A 24,571-nucleotide genomic window follows, 5' to 3' on the forward strand; every position below is an offset into this window, starting at 1 on the left:
CCATAAAAATATGTAATTTTAATTAACCCAACTACTTCTTTCCTGAGGGACTGAAAATAGCAAGAATACAGAACTTTTGGGTATTTAGCCAATATCTACGACAACATAAGACAATTATCCACTAATGTTATGTTTTAGAAGGAACTTTTTCTAATTAATAGTCAGAATTAATCGTGCATTTGGAACATCACTGACACACTTAAGTACAATAAAAACCCAATTAAATTTCAATTAAAACCGAAATTATTTGGGATGTGAGGATACACTAGTATCTCTAATCCCTTTTTGTCTGCAACTCAGTTACCCCAAGGATTAACATCCTTCAGGGACACATGAAACTGATCTGCCTTCACTGAACTGGAGAGTTCAGGGAACATCAACATGAACATTTCAGATGCTCAGCACTGTGTCTGGGAACACAAAACCACATTGGACCTCTCGAGATATCAATAAATACAGAGGCAAATTTAAAAAAATCAAGCTCAGCTGAATTATAATGTGGCTTTATTTGTATCCTGGTAAAAAAAATCACGCTGCTGAACTATGTTTGACAAAACATGAAATCACAGAGAGGTTTGGAATGGAAGGGATCATAAACCCCATCTTGTTCCACCTTCTGCCATGGGCAGGGACACCTTCCACTAGCCCAGGTTGCTCCAAACCCCATCCAGCCTGGCCTTGGACACTTGCAGGGATCCAGAGCCAGCCACAGCTTCTCTGGGCACCTGTGCAGGGCCTCCTCGCCCTCACAGAGAACAATTTTTTCCTAATACCCCATCTACATCTACTCTAAGTTGAAATATCTTCTCCCTTGTCCTGTCAACAAGGAGTTCAGTACCAATTTTCCCACAATTCCAACGTTCATACTAAAAATTTGAAATCTCTAATTTAAAATAAATATTTTCCTCTTTATCCAAAAGCTGCAAGGTTGCATCAAGAAGCACATTCAAAATGAGTAGAATAGTTCATCACCTAAGTAAGAAACTGCAGTGGAAAATGTTCAGAAAAGTTGCTGTCTTTCTGGTGAACTGTGCATGGTACATTCATTGAAATCATTATTGTAAAAAAGGACTAAAATGAATGGAACTGACAAAGAAAAATCTGTAAGTCCTAGTGATTAACATCTTGAGTTTAATCATTTAATAGGTTTCTGCATAACAATTTATTAATTTAAATAGAGCTGTCATTAATAAATTTAACGTATCAGGTACAGAAGGGAACAACATTTGAAAAGCACCCAAAACTCATGGAAAAGGAAGCCCACCAAGAAAACCACTGTGGCATTAGGCACACAGATTCACCCATTCTGGATATTATTTTCATTCTGGGGCCTGAAGAGGCTCACAAATACTGTACAGGAAAGCAAGTTCAAGGGTAGATTCTATCTGTGCCCAAGGCACCGTGAACTAAGTTCAAAATCATAATTAGAATCAGTTCCATCACTCTCTATCATCACATGAAAAGAAAATACCCAATAAAGAGTTTATTTGAAATTGATATTTTTTGAGATAAGCTTCAGTTCAAAGGGTTGATATTTTCCAGCAAGATGCGTTTTCATACCAAAATTTATCAAAAAATCCCAGTGATCTGTGAAAAAGAGGGAGCAGCAAGCTGATAATGTCAGCACATGGGAAGCACTGTGAGGAGGGGGAAGGATTGATGATGAGATTGATCAGTCTGGTGGATTATCAGCTCCCTGTTTGTTTTGAGGGTCACTTTTGTGTTCCTGCTAATTGGTGCTTTTCCTTACACTTAGATCCTACCTGAATGTCTTGAAGCAGTAAGAGAAGGAGGGAACACTGCTTAATCTAGGGAACAAACACAGCTAAAGGTAGAAAAAAAACCTTCCCACAGCCCCAGCGGGAATTAAGAGGACAGGCACGTTAATGCTGGACAACTGAGGGGTCTGCAGCCAAGAAAGAAATAAAACAGGAAAAATTTAAATACAAAAATTTAGAAAGATACTCCTGTATGAGAAAGGAGAAAAGCAGACATGGGAGAGTCATCAACAGAAGGAAAATCTACAGTACAGACTTACAGTAAGAAAAAGATGATAAAGAAGACAACATAAAATACAGAGAGAGCATCTGCAGGTTTACACAGAGAAATAGACTGAAAGTACAAGAGCACTTTAAAAAAATTATTTCAATTCTTCAATTAGTTCACATAATCTGCACACATTGTTTATAATAACCTATATTTGAGATCCAATGCAGTTATTTTTTTGCCATAAAACAACCAAAGATTCTAAAATCATGCTCAAAGCCTCAGCTTTGATAAATGAAAATTAAGTTTATCTTTCCAAAATTGAGAACTATATTTAAAAATTAATTCTTGAAGACTAAAAAACCAATTTTGACTTGGCAACATTTTAATAACCTAATAATTTATTGCCAGTTTCAATGGGAATTCACATACATGCAGTGACACCTATGTGTTAATATAAGAGCTCCTTTATATAACCATACTCATTGCTTGAATGTTTAAAAATTGCAAAAGCTTCTCTGCAGAGATAATGAGATAACTGAGCCTCATGGTGTGAATTTACATTCCAGAGCAGAGATCAAAACACAAAACTAATCTATAGCCCTCCATCAACACCCAGAAAGGCAGATTGCTGTTGTGCACAGGAAAAGGCTCATAAACAAAACACGATTATCATTAGGTTTGTAATGAGAACAGAAAGAAATGATCATCGGTCTAAGCCTGTATAGGTAATAGAAAAAAAAATGATGGTTGAGTGTTAGGACTGTCCTTTATAAATAGCTGGGCATGGCAGAGGGAGGCTGGAGGGGAATCAAAGCTGGAGATGGCTCCGAGCAACCTGGTCTAGTGGAAGGTGTCCCTGCCATGGCAGAGAGTTGGAACTAAATGAGCTTGGAGGTCCCTTTCATCCCAAACCATTCCATGATCCCATTATGTCCATCCTTTTGACTTAAGTTCATCCTCATCTTTTGTGACTGAGCAAAATTCAGTCACAAGGATGAGGAAAATGCTGAGGTACTAAATTCCTGCTTTGCTTCAGTCTCCAACAGTAAGAGGAGTTGTCCTTCAGGTACCCAGCGCTCTGAGCTGAAGGGCAGAGATGGGAACAGAATGAAGCCCCCAAAATTGGTTCTAATCCTGTTGTTAATGAATTTGTAGAATCCTTTTTTATTGGTTTTCTATGGCAGCAGACAGATTTCAGTTCTAGCTGGGCTTTGCCATTTTCTCCCTGCATGACCGCCAAACATCCCTGTAGCTTTCCTGAGCTGCCCATCCCTTGTCCTTTTTCACAAAAGTCACTGACTCTCCTTTTTTGCCCAAGTTCCACCCAAATTCTCTGTTCAGACAGCTAAGTGTTGAATAAATAAAATAAGGAGAGATTTAAAACGAGAAAGTCCACCACAAACAAGTGAAAAGAAGTAGAGGTGACATATTTTCTGAAGAGAAAACACATATTTCATCACATACTGTAGGAATCACATAATATGAACAGAGGTTAACAACTGACTTATCTACAACTAAAATACCAAAACAAAAAAAAGCACAGATCTCAAAGTAAATTGAAACAATTATAGCTGAAGGAAATTTGCAAACATCCGAAATCAAAATCAGTGGAGAGCCTACAATTTAATTTTTAGTAGATATGAAAATAATTCTAAATTCCATCAGCTATACAGAACAGGCTCCTTTTCCCATGTTCATATATAAACAGCAGCTGAAATATCTCACAGATCTAAAGTCTAAAAAGAATTTGTCTCTGATAAAGGGATTAAAACAGAGAGAACAAGATAGCTGGAGATCAGAATGCTGTAATTTGACACTTCTCAGAGGAAATCAGTGCCTCTTATTTGATTATACCATTTTATATTCCCTCACTCTGTAAAGTATTACTGGCCTTTGTAGTATGTGAATGATGTACTTCAGAAAAAGACGTGTTCAAAATGGTAAATGGAAAGGCAGTAAATTAAAGCCTTTTATATACTGACTAAGCATCTTTTAGGACTCAGATATTAGAAAGTATATTTCAAATTTTCATGCTGTCATTTTTAATACTTCTCTTATCCAATACTGCTTTCTGGAACCATATCCAAAATTAAAGCCTAATCTGTTTGGAGAAAGAAGCTTTTATACAACTTTTGAAGTTGGATGACTGCCATGGAAAATGCAGTCAAAAAATAAAGAACACAGAACAAAATGTACTGTAGGCAAATAGGAGGACTGAGCAGCGGGGCAAGAAAGACTCCAGGAGAGAGCTTAGTGCCCCAAGGACTGCTTGCATCTTTCTCATTAAACCCCACTGGGTAATCACAGAATCATGAAATGGTTTGGGTTGTGAGAGACCTTACAGCTCATCTTTTTCCATCCCCTACCATGGACAGGGGCACCTTCCACTAGACCAGGTTGCTCCAAGCCCCATCCAGCTTGGCCTTGAACCCTTCCAGAGATGGGACAGTGTCTTGGTTTAAGACCATTTATAAAGTTGGACACTCCAAAATGAGCCACGTCCGCTTAATTCCAACCAATCCCTTGCCACCAGTAAGGAAAGATTATGAGTAGATATAAGTGAAAAAAACAACTGTTTACTAACAAATGGAGCAGCAACAGACAAAAAACAACACAAAATAACTGCTAGATACAAAACTGTCCAATCTCACAAACCTCAGAGACACAAAGAGAGACCCAAAATGTTGGAATGAGCCTTCCCAAGATGGCGCCCGCCTGAGGCGGCCGTGTGGCTGAGGGACAAAGGGAAGATGGCGCCACACCCATCCCCTCCAAAAGGGAGGCTGCAGGCCCCAGGAACGAAGAGACAAGATGGCAGCAACCCTACCAGAAATACAGGAGCCCACAGAGCAGTTCTAGAGGTAAATAAAAATTTTTCAGCTCACGCGGGGTCTGCGTTGCTCCCGCTGCTGGTTCCCGCCATTTCCAGGCTCCGCCACGGCCGCTGTGGCGTGAGGGGATGAGAGGAGGCTCTGTCCACACAGGCACACGGCGGCCTCACCACAGGACTATGGTAAATGCAGTGCAACCCCAACGAGGGGGAGAGAAATGATGAGGGGGACTCCATCTTATCAGAAGGCTAATTAATTACTTTATTAAACTATATTATTCTATACTATATTACACTACATCTAAACTGAATCTGTCAAGCATTCAAATGCACTCCACTGCACAGAATCTCGTGAGTGTCAGCCAACAGCCCTGACACACGCACACACTTGGTCCAGGAAACAAAACACCATCACTCTGGATAAACACTCTCCATATATTGCATTCTGCTTCGGCACAACGCAGGCGCAGCAAATGAGACAAGAATTGTTTTGATCATTCTTTTCTCTGCTTCTCTCCGGTTCAGAGGTCCCACACAGGACCTTCCAGGCTTTTCTTGCTGTCCCCAGAGGTTGCAAAATTCACCTTGAAACAGTTTCTAATTGTGAAATGCATCTTTAGCAGTGGCTACAGTTGCAAACTGTAAACAAGCACCTCTGAAGAGAAGCTCCCACCTACACAAAAGCCACCATGAAAGGAAGAGCCTCTGCTCCCACAGATTCTCTGGGCAACATGTACCATAGCCTCACCACCCTCACTGGGAGGATTTTCCCCTCATTCCTAATCTAAACCTATCCTTGTACAGTTTAATGCCATTCCCCCTTTTAACTAAGCAGAAATAATCCTGGTAACATGGATCCAAACTTTAGATCTTCCCATGTTAGATAAATTACAGCAGCATTTATTAATTAATTTAGAAATTACAGTCTAAACACAGAAATTATCACTTTTAAAAACCAAATTCTGTTGTGCAATTTACTCAACAGAATGAAATTTTGAAGTTTGCTAGCAATGCTTTATTTTGTGTGCGTGTATATAATCATCACAAAGTCATTCTTGCAATTTTCCAGCTAGTTTTTGAAAGACTGAAAATTCACTGTTCAGTGACTGAAGCAAAAAGCGATGACCAAACCTTAAGCTTAACTCTTTCTCCCTTCAGTATGCTACTTCCCAATTTAAATATCCCAGACAAAGTCTCTGCACCACTCCTGATCTCCCACCAGTTTTCCTATCCTTCATCAGACAGCTGGTGAAACTCTCAGTTCCTTTGCTCTGCTAAAAACTTCCATCACTGACCTACACAGTCATCTGAGGTCACTCCTGTGCCAGGCTAAAAGGAATTTCCTTCCAAATACTTTTGATCTGACAGACTAAAATAACTGATTTTCCAGTTCAAAGATGACTCAAACTTTTCCTTTTCTATTTCCTTCTTCTTCTTTTTTTTTTTTTAATGTTGAAGAAAAAGAATTTCAGTTCAGAATTTCTGCTTAATGAATCAACAGTGATTTCATTTCCAGCACTCAGCTGGGAGTCAGAGGAAGTTTCAATAACACATAAATCAGAACAGCTTCAAAAAGAGAGGTCGAGATGCTCACCCTGTGGTGCTTTGCAGCTTCACAGAACCATTCTGAGGGGTCAGGGACTTCAGCTCCAATCTCCACATTGAATTACGCACAGAGGGGACACAAATACAAATTTCATGCATGGAGAAATCTTGCAGAACATTGCTCATGGTTAGTTCAAAACTTAATTGAAAAGGCTGTACATTAAATGCTACTGAGGACTACTCACTATGGATTAAGCCTATCCAGCTTGGGAATTACTGCTGGAAGACAGAACAGGGCAAGATAACTGCCTGTGGTACCTATCCCAATTTGTAAGATTTTTTTTTTCTTTTAATAATTTTCTTAATTTAAATCCCAGTGAAGCTATTCTCCCAATCTGACCTGAATCCAGAAATTTCATGCATACTAATGGGTGGTGGAGTTAAACATTTACTGCAAAACATGGCCTAGTTACAGTCCCTTGATAGTGATTTTTTTTTTAACTGTGCTGAATTTCTGTAATACTTTCTCAAATAAAACCTCTACTAACAGAAATATTTCTTCTAAAAGAACAAGCAGTAATTTTAGGATTTGATTTTAATACTCAAATGAAATATTTCTGGAGGAAACACTACTTCCCTATCTTTCAGTTTCTGAGTATAATTTTATTTTTGACAACCTGTCAGAAGCTGGCATGTTAAAGAAATTTCATTCTGATTTCATCCTGATATAAAGCCACAATAGTATAAAATCTTCAAGAAAGACAACGTAAATAAACATAGGATAAGAAAATTGCCAAACGTATTAATTTATATTACTTTTCAAAGTTATATCACTGCTTTTGCAAAATCTGTTTCAAACTGTCATGTTCAGGCAATATATCAAACACCAACTACCCCTTATAACAAACATACCCGGGAGATGAAAGTCACTTTAATAATTTTAAACTAACATGAGCTTAAACAAAGCACTGAAAAGTGACGTGAATATCAGAAGAACTCCAGCCAAGACTAAATAGAAATAAACCTTTTGGAAATGGTGCAGAGAATAGAGAAGAAGCAAAGATCCTTAGACAGCCAGCCGGCTTTACCAAGAACCAATATCATCAGCAGGTCTCCCAAAAAGCCTAAATCTAATGTGCACAGAAAATCATGGAATGGTTTGGGTTGGAAGGGACCTTAAAAATATCTAGTTCCAACCCCCTTGCCATGCCCTGTATGCATTTCATTTTTTCTCCACTTTTAGTTTTCTTCTTAAAGATCAATCCTAATCAGGAACAGAGTGGAGCAGGACAAGACATTGGTGCTGTTGGGTTTGATTCAGAGAAAGATAAAATAGTTTGGGTTAGAAGGGACTTTGAAGGTTACCTAGTCCATCCCTTGCAATGAGCAGGGACATCTTAACTAGACCAGGTTGCTCAGAGCCCCATCCAACCTGGCCTTGAATATTTCCAGTGATGGAGCAAGCACTGTTGTCACATATAACGCAACAGTTCCATTGTCATTACATTACAAGGGTTCCATGTTGCCAGAGTTTTGTACCTCCTTGATGTTTCTTGCAGGCAGCTCCTCCAGGCACTGACTCGTCCTTGTCCTCACAGCAGCCAACTGACTCCAGTTCCCCTCAACCAACCAATCCACTCTTTAATAACACTGTTCTGATTGGCTACAGCTGTGGCCTGTTAAAATCACACCTGCTCCTAATCCTCAATAATTGGCTCAGCTGCAACTCTTTAGGGGGTAAGATTACTTTCTATACTACCTTTATTTACTTATGTTCTATCCCCCTACAATCTATACTACCTTTATTTACTTATGTTCTATCCCCCTACAAAGCATGACCTCTTTGGGCAGACAGTTCCAGTGTCTCACAGAATCATAGAACAGTGAGTACTGAGAGGCTGATGTGTGTGGTCAGCCATAAATAGAAATGATATACATGCATATTATATATCTATCGTATATATCAGCTGTGTATATGTGCTTGTATAGCAGATATTTTTGCCCCCAACAAAGGAAAGGAATGATGAGGAGGACTCCATTTTATCAAAAGGCTAATTAATTACTTTATTATACTATATTATTCTATATTACACTATGTTACATTACAACTAAACTGAATCTGCCAAGCACTCAACTGCACTCCACTGCCCAGAATCTCGTGACTGTCAGTGACAGTCCTGACGCACACCCCTGAATTCAATTGCTCAGTGAATCAAAACACTCACACCAGAATCCAATTACCAATTCCCTTCAGGTGAACAATCTTCCATGATGCATTCCACTTGTGAACAACACAGGAGCAGTAAATGAGATAAGAATTGTTTTTTTCTTTCTCTGAGGTTCAGAAACCCAGAAATATTCTTGGGAAGATGTGCCTTGCTTTTCTCTGTGAAGAGAAAGGTGGCGACATGTTTGTATGCAAGTACTGGAAATACAGCATCAGTCTCGTTCCTGCTTCAAACTGGGGCCATGGAGCTGCAGCAGCCTCACTCCGGGTTTTGGGAAGCCCTGACCCTACTTTTCTCTATAGCAACTCTGAGAGATGCTGCACAACATCTGCTTTCTCCTCATAAGTGTTTTAAATAATTTCGGAGTAGGAATTTTGATGTCTTTCTGCAGCTCAATTCTCAGAGAGCTGAAAGATAATTAATGGATAGAAAAGAGTCTGAAAGAGCCAGAATTAGCATGGAATGGTACTTGAGGGCCCAGATTTCTCAAGAGGAGCATTGCAAACATGAATAACAATTGAAGTCACTTCCCTACATAACAAGCAATTCAAAATAGAAAAGGAATAACTTTTATTAACAAGGTAAGAGTTTTCAGGCCATGGCTCCAGTGATTTGCTGAATAGAAGACTTCAAATCTTTGTGCTAAAAGCTTTCAGCCCAGGCATGAGCCACCAGCCAGACAAAAAGCAAGTTGCGGGGCAGCTCATCACAGATACTATTGGAAAAAAGAGAATATGTTTATTGAAGACACAGGTTCTTTCAAAAGTGCAGACCAAGATTCATTGTCCCATTAAGCAGGAGTGCCCACATGACCCGCTTCACCTTTCAGGATGAATATAAATTCTAGTTTGCCTAAAAAAAATCTGTTTCTCAGTAATTTCTTTCCACAGACACTTTTTTCTCTATCAAGAACTAGCACACGCTAACTTTTGTAAGCAAAAAAAAAGTTCTCATATACTTCAGTGAAAAGGTTATAAATAAACATAGAGAGAGCGTATGTTTAAGTGAAAAGATCAGGGTTTTTTTTTGTCTAAAAAACAGGTTATCTAGATTCTAGATTCTCTAGATTTCTCTAGAAACCATCTTTCATAGAATTACTTCTAGTTTTAAAATTTCCCTCAAAAAATTTCAAAAGTAGATAGTTAAAAGCATTAAAGCACTAAAAATATTCTTTTTAGTGTGTTCTGTCAGAAAAAAAATGCCAAGAAAGTTAAAGTCACTTTCATGTCTCAGAGATGTTCATCCAATGTCAAGATAGTCACAGAGTACACAGATCACATTCTTTTTCACAATGTCCATAAATCTGCATGAACAAAATTTAAGTCTACCTCAATTTTACCCTATCTTCAAACACAAAAAACATCAATATGTATTTTGTTTCCCTTGATGAATTTCATATTATGGTGTGAAATTTTATCTACCATGCTTGAAAAGCAAAAAAAAATTTAAAACACAACAACCAGCAGCTGGACTGAATTATGTTTCTAATGGAAGTTTCAGCTACATTCAGTTTCTAATGGAAGTTTCAGCTTCATCTTACATCCAGAAAACTTCCAGGAAAATTACATTAAAATCAGGCAGTCACCAGCACATACCTACAGACAGACATTGCCAAAGCCATTTACCAGATTGAATAAATTTACATGAATATAGCCTATTTCCTTGTGTTGCTTTCTGCAGCATCCGAGGCTGTGTCCTAACACATTAAATCAAACTGGAGCCCAGTGGAACTGCAGTTCTTGATAGATTTTTGTGTCAATCGTGGCTTGAATTTCTCCTCCACAGGGAATTTCCTTGTTCTCAACTGATCAATAAAAGACCATTTGCATTTAGACACTTATGCTGTGAGTATAGCATATGCTGTATTTTAATTCCTGTGAGTTCATCTTCACTTCTCTGCTCTTCTAAGGGTTTGTAGCTTCACTCTTTATGGTCATGGAATCATGGAATGGTTTGGGTTGGAAGGGACCTTACAGATCATCTGGTTCCAACACCTGTCTGCTTTTCCTTAATTTATATTCCTTAATATAAAAAGGCATGAATGATAAACTTCCACATTTCCCAGGTCTTCTTTGTCGCCCATCTGGGAGATCTTTTACACAACTCTGACAGTACCAAAATAAACATCCACACGGCAAAGCATTCAATATCCACCAACTGGATAACCTCACTTACGTGGTTTTGAAGTGTAAGTGTTCCTATCATGGAATCATTATGGGATAAAGAGATACACAGGGATGAGCTTTAGGCATCATATCTTTTGTGTTGGGAAGGATGAAAGTTTGACAAGAAAGTCTCACAGATATGTGTGCTTAGCAGAAAGATTTTTGAATGTAGAGTCTGATGAAGGAATAGAGATGGAAGCAAGTTTTGATAGAGAAGAAAAGAATTGCTGAGCCAGTCTCACTGGATAACCAAGGAGGCAAAGGGTGTGTGAGTTACAAGGGGTTTGCATGGCTTAGAGCAAAGGATAAACCCACCTCAAACAAGAAGATGTTTTTACCAAGCAGAAAGAGAGCACAGGCAAACAAGGCAGCAAATGTTGCAAGTGGAAAAAAGATCTCAGAATTTTCCACTGCAAGAAAACTGAAAAACAACTTCTGGCTTAAACTGTAATGCACTTACAGTGATTGGAGAATAGTGACATGAATATGGTAATTACAGTAGTTATGATGGGCTAGAGATAAAAGTTAAGGTACAGATTGGTTCTACTGGATGAAGATGCTCAGCAAAGAAAAGTCTATAATGCATTGTAACCAAAAGAAAAGTCTATAATGCATTGTGACCTAAACTCAGGGTCTCCAGGCCTGCCTGCAGCTGGAGCTGACAGCTTTAGGCACAGGGTCTGTCACCCACAGCCCTGGACTGCTGTGACACCTTGGATGGGATAAACTGCATTTTGGAGAGCTGCCTGGAGTCCTACATCCCTCATTTAGGTTCTTACACTTTTGGTTTTTGCTCTTTGTGTTTTTAGAACATATTTCATAAATCAAACCAGTTTATCACCAAAGTTTTCTACAGCCAACAGAAATTACCCTTCCACACTACAGAAGGAACAAGAATCCTAACAACCATGGACATTCCCATTCATTGCAAAGCATTTTGCAGTGATACAGAGCATTTGTTCCACACCTATCAATGGAAAGCAGGAGTCCCTGGAGTGAATTGCTGCCTTTAGTAGGACACAACACTACCCAGCAACGCAGGGCAGGAAATGAGGAGCACACCAAGAGGCAGCTGTAAGTGCCGCAGACATTTTTAGGTTGACGATGTAATTATCCCAGCTGGAACCCTGCCAGGAAATCAGCCAGGAAAACACAGCCTCAGTTCATTAATCCAGCTCTTTATGCCACCCAGCTAAACATATCATTTCACATCACACCAGGGCTGCTCTCATTTACACGGCTCGTGGGTGCTAATAATGGTGTGTGGTGTCTCCTGCTCTCCTCATTATGGGATCGTGTAGAACAGGCCCCAAAAAAAGCTGCTCCACTTTTCTGACAGGCTTTTTTTCCCCAGCCTGGAGTGTTGACAAGAGATGAATGTCTGTGTCATTCTGTGTAATTCTGTTTAAGATCTTCCTCCTCCTCTCTGCTTCTTCATTGTTGTTTGGGTTGGTTTTTTTTTTAAATATAGGTTAAGAAAAGTAAAAGTCTTTTTGTCATGTAAAAAGACAGAAATTCAGTCTGGATAAAGAATGTCTAAGTTTAGCTTGATGTCTCTAACTCAGGAGAAGGCTCCTGAGGAGAAGCTGAGTCAGCATCACAAACCCAAAGGGAAAATGTTAATAAATTCAGAGAGCACATGGGCACTCATGTCACCACTGAAGATGCTGAGCTACAACTTGACACAACACAAAATAAGTCATGTAAGCAACAGAAACTGAAGTAGTTGACAAATGAAAATTAATGCCAGAACAGCCAGACATAAGCATTAAAAATCTGAAAAACCTACCCAACCAAAACCCCACCATCACAACAACAAACATCCAGCAGAAAAAATAACCCACAAAACCCATAAAACTCCACTAGAATACTGGAATATCATTGTACATAGAGTATACAGCAAATACTTAACTTATTCTGATGTACTGACAATTGGATGTTTGAGAAAACCCAAACCACACAGGAACATGAAAACAGAGTGGAGAGGAGGAAAAAATACCCTCAGGATAGAACAGACTGGAATATTCACTAATCAGGGCTTATATACACAAAATTTAACCCTGCCCTCTCTTATGATCACTTCAGTCCAATTGTCACAAGATAAAAAAAAAAGCATAGTATGAGTTCTTGGGGAGTAACTCACTGAATATCAGTATTTTACACCCAAATCCCTTTAAAATCTCAGTTGAAGATCTCTCAGTCTTGTTCTAAAAACCCAGGGCTGATGATACTGGCAGATGGTATCTTTAGATGTAGGAGTCACAATGGAATAAACCTGAAAGGTACTTAATTCTGCTGCAATAAAAATAATTACAAAGTCAATACAACTGAAGCATTTTGTCATAGGCATATATTGAAAACATACTTTTCTCCTACCACACAGGTAAATTTGGAAGCACCTCATACCCATTTGATCTTTTGAAAAAAAATTGTCAGACCTTGTGAGTATCCATTTATTTTATCACCAACACCCAGCAAATAATTGTCTTAATGTTGTTATTATACTTGTATTTTTAGGGTTTGAAACTATTTTTTTACATTTTTGAAATCACAAGTATTTCTATATTGCTCTTTTATCTGGTTAATAATTGTTAGATTGTTCAGAAACATATGTACCATAATCGTAGTGCTACATTTGCACCCACAGGCTTTAAACCACTGCTCAGATTCAGCCAAGTGAAAAAAATCACATCATTTTGTCACACAGCAGAATAAAAACCAGGCTGAAAATGGAACAGTAGGCTTTGGCACTGGGCAAAGCTCTACTCCCATCAAGCATTTTTTCCTGTTAGAACCCTGAGAATTTTAGACTTTCTGTGCTGACAGACTCTGACCCCAAAGAGAACACTGCATTTAACCTGAGGCTGTGGAGAAGGTTTCCAAAATGGAATGACAGAACTGGGATTGTGGCTGTGGAGTTTGAATAGAAGTGTGTAATATCACATGGTGGGAAACTGAGAGTTTAAGTTTTTAGAATATAGTAATATATATAAAGCAAGATGGAGGTTGTAGGGCAGAGGCTGGTCCTTCCTCTTTACCTTCTTCTTACCTTCTTCTCCATGGGTTTGGGTGGTTTTGTGTAATTGGATAAAAAGTCCACATTGCAGGCCATGGGTGGTTGGTTATTGGTTAAAAGTAAAAACAATTCAGGTGTCATTTCTTAATTGGCCAGTTTATCCTTAAAAGACCTTGTAGAGAGAGAGATGGGGCACCATTTTTACCTTTTTAGTGAAATGCTGCATAACTCACACTCTGTGAGACTGTAACATAGATAAGAACTAATCAAGATTTGAGTCCAAACAAGAAACACCATCTCACACATTTAATGCCAACCCTGGCAGAAAAGAAGAAAAAAAAAAATCGACATTTTCCCACATACCTTGTTTTCGAACATCATCTACAGCAGCAACCAACTCCTCCTTGAGATCCTGGCTCTCTTTAGCAATTTGGTCTCCTTTTTCCAAGAAGTTCTGCGTGGCCTGCTCCACTGAGGCAGCCAAAACATGAGCCTTCTTCGAGCGCCCTTTCTTCTTGCCAGATGGTCCTTTATTGCTCGTGTTCACCAGCGTCGTTACCTTTGGGCAGGAAACACAAGTTTTTGTCAGTTTGAACAATTCTCTATTTATAGGAACACCTAATTCAATCCTCACACTATTCTCTGTGCCCTGGAAGGGATGTAGTGGCCACATGTTTTGAATAGATAGAATTGTAAGTATAAAATCCAGCGGCACGTCCCCCAAAAGAGGGTTTTCCTTTTAACCTCTCCTCAGTCTGGGCTAAGCAAATCAAAGCCAAGAAGCAAAAAGAAAAAGATAAGAACCAGGCATGGCAGGGCTGTGGTGCCAAAGCCTCGTTTTTGTTACTTGTTTTCATTTTTTAAAAATGAAGACACCGATAAAATGGAAATCTGAACACACAAGGGTCAGAAACCACTCAAAAAGCAATTGTCTCTTGAGATAATGTACTTGCAGTGACATGCAAGTGGTGACAAAAACATTCTGGCCATTTTGCAGACATGAAAGGTACAAAGAGCTCCTCCTGCAAAGATTATACAGGTTAAAACTCTTTGCCTTAGCGCTGCTTCACTATATTCCGAATATTTTGTAATAAAACCACAGCAGGCAGCAAAATGATCCTACCAGTATTTAAACAGAAGGAAACTGCTTCCATGTTTGCAGAATCTCCTGAAGGAATTCTTTATTGAGCTGTCAATAAACTGATTAAAAAGCTTAAAATCACAGCCCAGTGTGTACATCCCACAGCTGAGTGCTGGGCAAAGATGGAATCCTGCATCACTCCAGCAGTACCAGGCTGCTGCCCTGGTAAAACTGGAATAAAACTGGAATACTGTAAAAAACTGCTGCTCTGGTAAAACTGGAATAAAACTGGAATATTTATTCCAGTAAAACTGGAATATTGAATTGGGTACCATCAGGTATTAAATGCACCAAAAAATGAGCAGTGATGCAGTTCTCCCTAACCAGGATACAAACCAGGGCACCTTTAGTGTTGTATCAGTGTTCTAAGCCACAAATTTGCTGTAAGAAAAGAAATGCCTTTGTAATAAAGACCTTTTACTACAAACCAAAAGATTCTAAAACAAGTGTGAAAATTCACTGTCCTCTCATCCCTAGTAGCAGAAGAGTGAAATAGTCTGTGGTACAGTTTTGACCAAAAAGCCCCTTTTACCGTGCTCTTTGTGCTACTTTATTTTCTTTCAGCCAGTTTCTTTTTTCCAAATCACATCCTAAAACTACAGACTGTGGAAGAATAAATATATGTACCTATATCTATATATATAATCAGGGCTTGAAAATACCATATACATGGATGTATTGAGAGAAAAAAAAGTAATCCAGGGTCTCCTTTCAGGAAGGAGTCTGCTTGGCCACTGGAATGTAATATTCATCCATCATATGGGGTTTTTTTCCCACTATTTATATCTAGAAATAATATTTTCTTTATTAGCTTTCCCTTGCAAATATTCCTCATGAAATTTCCTGAAGATCTTTCATAGTTGATCATTGTCATTGGCATCTAGCTATGGACACCTACAGAAATGCAAATAATTCTAACCCACCACTAAACCATAAGAAAAGTTTATCAGAACTTCCCAATGTGGAAATCATTATAAATATATTGAAATAAAATATTTAGTACTATTTTCTTTATGGCCTTTTTGAAATAAAAGAACTGCTTTTTATTATGCTGCTTAATATGCAGAAATAGTTAACAATCAAATTGTCTACAAGTGCTCAAAATCTTCTCACAGTTAAGAACTTCTGTGTAGAGCAGATGAACATGTGCAAGTCCTAGAGAGGAAGAGGATCCAGCACTGGCAGAATGCTCTTTGCCAATGCTCTGAGCTGCTGAGTCCAGAACTAACACAGTCCAAAGGAAAATCCAAATTACCACAGAAGATGGAGATTTCTTTTACCACTTCTCATAACCCACATGTAGAAAACAGCACTCCCAAAGTCAATCTTCTTTTTAAAAGGAAATACTGGTGTATGCTGTTTGAGCCCACTACATAAATGTTTTGCTGCTCTATTTTTTCTTACTTATTTTGTTTCAAACATTAAAAAAAAATAAGTTTCCATCATGTCAAAAGGTGAGATTCAAATATAATCATGGAAGAGTGCCAGCTAGAGAACACAAGATCACAAACGGTGCTAGAGGCTTTGTTTGGCTCAATGATTTGTAAACTGGAAGAAAAGGCTTTAAAATTTTAAACAAGATCCTACTGGCATGAAATCTAAAAAAAAAAAAGCAACATCTCAGTACCCTCTGATCAACAGCATTCAGATGAAGCAAGGAGAGAAATTTCCATGTGGGGCTAGGACATTCCCTTGGAAAACTGGATTCCAGTCTCTGCACCAACAGGTTGGGTTCTGGGTAATAATGAGATCTCATAGGAAGAAAACCACTCATAAAAACTGGAATATTGCCATTTTACCTACCTTGTGTCAGCTTCTTTAAATTACATTAAATTATGAGTTAAGGTGCTAAAAAAGCAGTCTCTTCCAAAATTAGAATTCCTGTTCCACAAAGTCAGCTGTACTGGATCAGGGCAAAGGGCAAGAAAGGCTTCTGATACCAGTGACAGAAAAATCCATAGCATCCAAGCTTCCTTCCTATTTTTAAAAATCCAATAACCTATGAATTGATACAAATTGCATATAACAAATGAGGCAAAAATAATAACATTTTATCTTAATAAAATAGCTCAGTTTTTCAGCAGGGCTTTCAAGCTAACTGGTTTATTTTAAATATCTTACCCCACCTAAAGTGATACAAAGGAAAGAATGTCTCTATCAGCTTCTGTTACTAATTAATGCAGAAGTCACCCAAAATTCTGTACAATTATCAAATATATCACTTGATAATTACCATAAGCTCATTTGGCAGCCTTGTAATGATCCTGGCTTTGTGATCACACTAGGGAACCTTGCTCTCTTATTTTATTAAAGAAGCTTCACACAGTCCTAGCACAGATCTCTGCTGGAATAACAGAACTTCACTAATTAATAGTTCAGCCCCATCCTGAATTAAGGCCTCCTTACCCAGCTCCAGCAGCACAAAAGAAAGGTGAGGATGTCTTTGCTAAAAGCAGAATATTCTATTAGCATGGATTTCCCTATGGCAGAGGTCAGGTGTGGGCAGGGAATGGCAGAAGTGAAAGGGGACAGAGCTGGATCACACACTCATCAAATCAATCCCCTGCCAGCAGCTCCAGCTCACACAAGGACATTCCTGGCTCTCTGAATTCACCTGTCTTCCCTACAGATTTCTGAAAGGGGTGGGCCACAAGTTTCAGAGTTGCAATTCTCCCCCTTTGCCGTCCCTTTGCTCAGTATCTGCTGAAATTGCACGAGTCACCCAAGACTTTCCATAAACACATTAAAGACAAGCACATATTGACAACTCTTGAGGCAAATATTATAGACCCTTTTTTTCTTTTTTTTATTTTTTAATTATCTTGCTAATCCTTATGCTTTCTCTCTAGTCCCTCACACAAGACAGAATCCTTGGTATTGTGGTTCAGCACAGATTGGGTGATGAAAGGATTGAGAGCAGCCCTTTGGAGAAAGGCTTGAGGACACTGGTGGCATATGGCACAGGGACTGGACCAGAGGAACTTTAAAGGTCTCTTCCAGCACAAATAATTTCATGATTCTGTGATTCTACAAATTTAAATATCAATGACAGAGGTTGTTGGGAGTTTTTCTGAGAGTGGACAACATTTATATGTTTCCTTGTTTTTAACAGAGCAAAGCAGGCAAATCAAATACAGCTCTGAAACTTGAAAACAATTCAAATACTTGGCTCTGGTTGTGACAGTTGCAATCAATGCAAAAGAGCTTCTCTGAACGATGACTAATTATTTACAAAAAAAAAAAAAAATTCACTATTCTCCCCTATGCCCCTTGTATTTTCAAGTAAGTATTATTTGTTCTTCCTAGTGGCATTTTTTGGATGTGAACAGCTACAAGTTACTCCTCTCTTCTCATGCACTCATAGGTCACCAAGGTGCTGGAAACACTCAATGTCCTGAGCAAAGACAGCCCTGACATTTCAGTGGAAGGGCCTTTTTTCTTCTGGGTATCAGCTGCCCTTCCACTCCACTGCACCCTCTCATTGCCTCACTGGATGTACAACAGTCACCCCCCGAGCACTCAAAATCCCGCTGCTTCCAAAAGAAGTTGGTTGAATCAAAGGAAAGAAAATAAACCAATACAACTGTCTGGAAACACAAAACATCTTTTTTTTCAACTGTCTCATGGCTGGGTTTGTTGGTTTTTTTTGTTTGGTTTCCTTTGGCAGAAGAGACCTTTCAAAACACCTGGAGAGAGAAGCAGATTGTGTTGGGGAAGATCTAATTTGATTCCCTGCTCCAAATGAGGTGGAGAACAGACCTGAGCACTGTGTTTGTGACCTTCCCTTGGACCATCCAGCAGCACAGCAAACACAGGGAGGGGATTTTGCCATACAAATTCCTGGCTCTGCACACCAAAGACTCAAGTTATGCTGTGGCTCTCAGCAGCAGCTCATTAGCTGGTCCCACTCCAACTGCAAGGTGTTACTGAGCAAAGCACAGGAGAAAATGCTTTCAACAACTACTTTTCATTCACATACAAAACAGAAAAGCAACTACATTGGATTTTTTCCACATTTCTGCAGAGAAGAAGATAACTTGCTGGGTTTTTTCCCATGTTTGTGCTTATTTTCTAGTGCCACACAAAAAGAAGAGTATTTTTTCCCTATTACACCAATATGTGTGAACACAGATGTTCTGCTGAGCACGATTCAGTCTGTAACAAAGCTCCATTTTTTGATAATAACTGTTCTTCAATTTTCCCTATCAACTTGAGTAATTTGCCACTGTCCTTACCCCATAAATCATAACAGCTTACATAATTAACTCTTGTAATTATCCCCGCACGATTAGCACCAGCTGTCTACCTAATTCATAGAACTGAAATTCTCTTTCTGTTCTATGTGGATATTTGGATTCTCATTGATGAACAGAACTTTGCCCATCCACGTTGAATTCCAGTGGTTTAACCCAGCTTTTTGTACTCCTTCCAGCTCCCCTCAGTGTTTGCAAACACCTGGGGGTGAGAGGCATTCAGAAATGAGCAGGCTCCTCTCCCTAATGCAGAAATTATTGGCTGGGGTGCTACAAAATGCCAGTGCCACACCTCCCTTTTGGCTGGGAAGCACCCAGATAACTGAGGCAACACTGATTAGAGCCAGGATATTTTATATTTTAATCCTCAGTGTAGCTTGAGGACAGCAAGCAGCCCTGATTCACATTTCTGCTGCCAAACACTGATTCCTGAACAAATCTGCATATTTATATTCTGCCCACATGATGCACCTTTAGGATGTAATTTGGAGATAGCAACACCACTGCTGCTAATTTTTAGTTTTCTTATCAGTGCTCCCACCACGGGAAGAGGTTTACATCCTGGCCAATGTGATTGAATATTATATAAGGCACTTTTAAAGTTCTTCAGCAAGTATTAATTCTCAGTGGAATTTCTGACTCCTTGTTATGCTATCAAAATGAATAAAAAATAAATAAACCACCCCACACTTACTTTCCTCCTACAAATCTTCACAAAAACCTATCAAAAATGTCTACAACAGACATACAAGCCTGAAATATGTTTTCACAAAACATATTGTTAAGAAAAAGAAGACTACAAAAACACAATTAAATGAAGAATCATGGTTATGTTCCTCCTACAAATCTTCATGAAAAATGAAGGCACCAAAACCTGCAGCATGTTTTCACTGACTCTCCCATAACTGAAACAAGAATCAATTTAAATTAAGCTAATAAAATGTCTCCCATAATACAATTTGTCTCTAATTTGTAACAAATTAGATGCAAAGGTTATTAAATTCTCCTTTTGTGACAAATTTCTCCTGTTAATTGGCACTAAAGGACTGTGATGCTATTTAGAAGCCAAATATGAATTCCAGGAATCACCTGGTAGACAGGAAAAAGAAATTATGCTAATATTCCACTCATGAAAGACAGAAGATTTCTATTCCTCAGGTTTCCCAAGGATTCACTTGCTCCTTACCTTGAACCTTGAGGTTCCTCACACCGTCCTATTGTCAACTGGTGACTCCAGGAGTTGACATCTCTTGGAACTGGCAGCACAAGCAGCACCATCCATTACTGTCCCCCTCTGTGCTGGCAGGATTGCAAAACCTCACTTTTGAGAACTAGATAACCCCATTCCTGAGCACATGTTTCCAGTGTCTTGTTAGGATTTTGGCAATTACAGCTTTTGCCAAGAGAGAAAAGCTGAAGCAGGTGTTTAATTGGAGCAACTACACATTCTTTAGCAAAACCATTGGCTTAATCTGACTCCTAAAAAAATCTGTTCAATGCCTTCAAATGCAAGAAAATAATGAAAGTCAAATTTTAAGATGTTCCTCTCGATGTGTAAATCATTGTGAGTTTCCTAATTGCACAAAAGGGCTTGATCCCAGTACAAGTCCAACAGCCAAAGACAGCACAGAATCCACAGATTCCCATCATTTCATTTTTTTATGTAACACCAAAGCACATTAGGCTGTACAATTTCAAAAATTCATGCCTTGTGTTAAACATGCATTTTCTCTCATCTCTTTCTTCATTATGCATGAGTAATTCATGATCCCACTAAGATGAAAAGAGAAAAAAGAATTCCTCCCCACACAATGGCCTAATTTTGGCAGGATGACCACCTGAGGGGCCAGACCACGAACTGGGGGACACAGCATTGTCTTGGGGGAAGAAATGTGGGTCTGAAGTTCCTCAGGCTCAGAGAGAAGTGAACCAGGTCTTCTTCCTTCAGGGGTGACCACCTGGGATATTTCATAAGAAGGTGGGCTGCAACACCAGCGTGCTTGGGCTCGAGCAATGAAGCCCATGAAGAAGAATGAGCCATTTTTTAACCCTGAAGGAAGATTTCAAGCTAAATCCAAGCAAACTTGTGCTCTATTAATCACCATATGATGGAAGCTCCCCTCTGCAGGCTCAGAGTTCAGCATGTCAATTCTGGAAAGGGATGGGATTTCAAAAAGCTCCCTTTCACATCTCTCCCACAACATCTTCCAAATCTCACTCCTAAGCTTCTCTCTTCTCTTCTGCATGTGTTGAAAAGGAGAACTAATCATGTAACTTCTGTTTATGGATTACACTCCCAGAGCTGGGTGCCTAAATGGACTTGGCACCTCCAAACCTTCAAGTCTTCCAAAGCTCTAAATCAAGGATCCTTCTGGGTTTTATATAGCAGAGATTGAATTTTAATTGGAGCAACATTTGGCAAATCCTTCCTGCTTGTGATCCTGTCACTATCTTCCTTCTGTTTCTCATTGTCCAAGTGAGACAACATCACGTATCCATGTGGGAACTTAAAATGCTGAAACCACCAAAGGCAAAGTTATTTGGCTCCAAATGATAACTCTGTGCAACTCAGCAGTGGTTTAACAGACCACAGTGCACAAAACATTCCTTGAAAGAGTAAAACATGAAGTTTATCTTACCCCAGCTAAAAAAAATCAGAAAGCTGGAATCTACCTGATAATCAGTAAATACACATTAAATACAGTGACCTCAAAGCAGCCAAAAATGTTAAGTTCCAGTGCTGTGTTAAATGATCTTGGCAACCACTGAGCAGTAATTGAGGATGAAGTAATTTTTTGCATTCAGTAACTTTAGTTAATTTCTCATAGTTAATAAGTTATTACTACTGCAAGCCCCTGCTGACATCTGTTATTTTCCTTGTTAATTAAAACAGTAAATGTCACTGATGCCATCCATAAGTACGTGTTTTTCTGCAGTTTTACCAACTTTTAATTTTGGGAACAATTTTGTTGCACTACTTTTGGATGTAGAAGAAAAGCCATCATCATCTCCAGTTTGCTGTCAGAATAGGAAGCCCCCCCAAAAGAGCTGCCCACAATCTATGTGAATGATAAATAAAAAGTACAAAACAAAGTATAAAGCAACAACTCATAACTCTAATAACTCCAATACCTTCCAAAACTGAATACAGCACTGGTAGTCAAGCTTACAAACACATAACATGGAATATGTAGCCAATAGCTATGTATTAATATCACAAAATTAAGTCTCAAAGAGTATCAGAAATAAAAGATTGCTGTTATTATGTATTATGTGTGGGAAAATCAACAAGCAAGTTTTCATGCCCATACTCAGTTCTCAGCATTAATCAATCAGAAACAAAGCCACCTTGGCCTAAATATTACTAAGTGGATCCTCAAAATCTCAAAAAAATAAAAAATCAACAAAAAAAAACCACCAAAACCCAAGACAAGGAAAAAACACGTATCTGTAGTTGAATTAGAACCAAATGGAAGTGCATTTATACTCATCTCAAAAGTACCAAAATCACTTGAGAGCTGTAAACCAAAAAAAAAAAAAAAAGCCTCCACGGCATCACACTGCCTCCCATTCCACCAGCAGCCTTTATTTCTCCTGGTTCTTTAGCAGAACAGAGAATAAATCCAGAGGGTCTGAGACTGATCCAAGGAAGATATTGCATTTAACCACATGAGGGCACACCACACTAGAGTAATATAAAAACTCCTGTGAAATCCCTGGATTCATTGTACTTGTGTTGTTTTATTGGATCTATAGGAGAGCACGAGCCTTGGCACTGTAAACAGCACACGTCTGACAAAGGGAAATTCTTAGCTGATATTTAATGCACTATTTTCTTGCCACTTGTTGGTTTAAAAATCTGCTAGCAATGTTAAAAGCAGCAATATTTAAGATGTAGTTATCAAAGGAACTCAACCACAGAGCAGGCAGCAAGTTGTACTGGCTAGGGGAAAAAAAAATGAAGGAAAAAGAAAAAGTGAGATAGCAATTGCTTTAGTGAGGTTCTACAGCTTTTCATAACCAATTCTGGGGTTGTGGACTCTCCATCCCTTGAAGTGTCCAGGGCCAGGCTGGAGGGAGCTTCAAGCAACCTGGGATAGTGGAAGGTGTCCCTGCCCTGGCAGGGGGTGGAACTGGATAATTTCAATATCCCTTCCAACTCAAACCATTCTAGAATTACACTGAGGGACTAAAACACCTGCAAGTTTTATTTCCTACCTTACTAGATACCACATCTGGAATAGAAACTTCAATATTATCTTTCTTTAGGTTTTTTCTCCAACGACTCAGACATTGTACGAGAGGAAATAACACAAAAGGATTGAAATAATCCTGATCTGGATACCAAAATAAGATAGCAGACAACTACAAAGGCAGGTAGAACAATATTTAAGCTTCTCACAGGCAGCTGATCTCCCCAGGCTGGAGAGAGGAGTTGCTCCACCAGGAGTTGCTTCCTCAGGGTAATGTTGTTGTTTGTGAACTGCCCTAAACAGCACTGAAAACAATCTCATTCATCACTAAGTACCAAAGGCAAACGATTCCCACGAGTTTCTGTTTCAGTTGATGTAAAGTACTGTAAGTGAAGAAGTAAAGTATTTCAGACATATGTGCTGAGTTAGTGCTCTGGTTTCTCTGTAACAACTAATATATCTTTTTTTAATGAAAACCTTGCCCATAAAGAACAGCAGAAAACAGAAGCAAGCAATCTTCCACTCTCTATATATATATATAGATTAAATCAAAACTCCCCCCAAAACTGATACTACTTAACTTTCTGGGGGGTCTATTCTGAATATTAAGAATAATAATGAAATTAACTTCTTCTTCATGCCATTCCATTGCACTCAGGCTTATGTTATGAACAGCACAGAGTGTCCTGGTGAGACTGCAAATCCAGAGCACCTATGAATTCCCACACAGGAAAGCAGAAGAGAGTATTCCCTGAAGGGTGCTTTATATTTAGGTTGTTTATTTTGCACATTTCACACACTGCATAAAATCTCCATCGCCAACATAAAATTCTCAAATTAGCACAGAATCACAGAATATCTTGAGCTGGAAGGGACCCACAAGGATCATCCAGTCCAGCTCCTGTCCCTGCACAGACACCCCAACAATCCCACCCTGTCCTGGGAGTGCTGTCCAAACTCTCCTGGAGCTCTGGCAGCCTCAGGGCTGTGCCCATTCCCTGGGGAGCCTGGGCAGTGCCAGCACCCTCTGGGGGAAGAACCTTTCCCTGAAACCCAACCCAAGCCTTCCCTGGGACAGGTCCAGCCACTCCCTTGGGCCCTGTCACTGTCACAGGGAGCAGAGATTGGAGCTGCCCCTCAGGAGGAGCTGCAGACCCTGACTCTTCTCCAGCTGAACAAGCCCAGCGACCTCAACCACTCCTCGTAAGCCC

At 39.2% G+C, this 24,571-nt stretch overlaps 1 protein-coding gene across 1 annotated transcript in view; it reads right to left on the reverse strand.

Annotated features, from left to right (window-relative positions):
* The window catches only part of CTNNA2 (catenin alpha 2), a 478,376-nt gene that overhangs the window by 365,491 nt on the left and 88,314 nt on the right, over nucleotides 1–24,571 (reverse strand). Inside the window, exon 3 of the mRNA XM_054514537.1 lies at nucleotides 14,137–14,332. Coding sequence (XP_054370512.1) covers nucleotides 14,137–14,332 — 196 coding nt within the window. The remainder of the gene's footprint in view (nucleotides 1–14,136; nucleotides 14,333–24,571) is intronic.

The sequence above is a fragment of the Molothrus ater genome, chromosome 4 (assembly GCF_012460135.2).
Source record: "Molothrus ater isolate BHLD 08-10-18 breed brown headed cowbird chromosome 4, BPBGC_Mater_1.1, whole genome shotgun sequence".
Taxonomy (NCBI): domain Eukaryota; kingdom Metazoa; phylum Chordata; class Aves; order Passeriformes; family Icteridae; genus Molothrus; species Molothrus ater.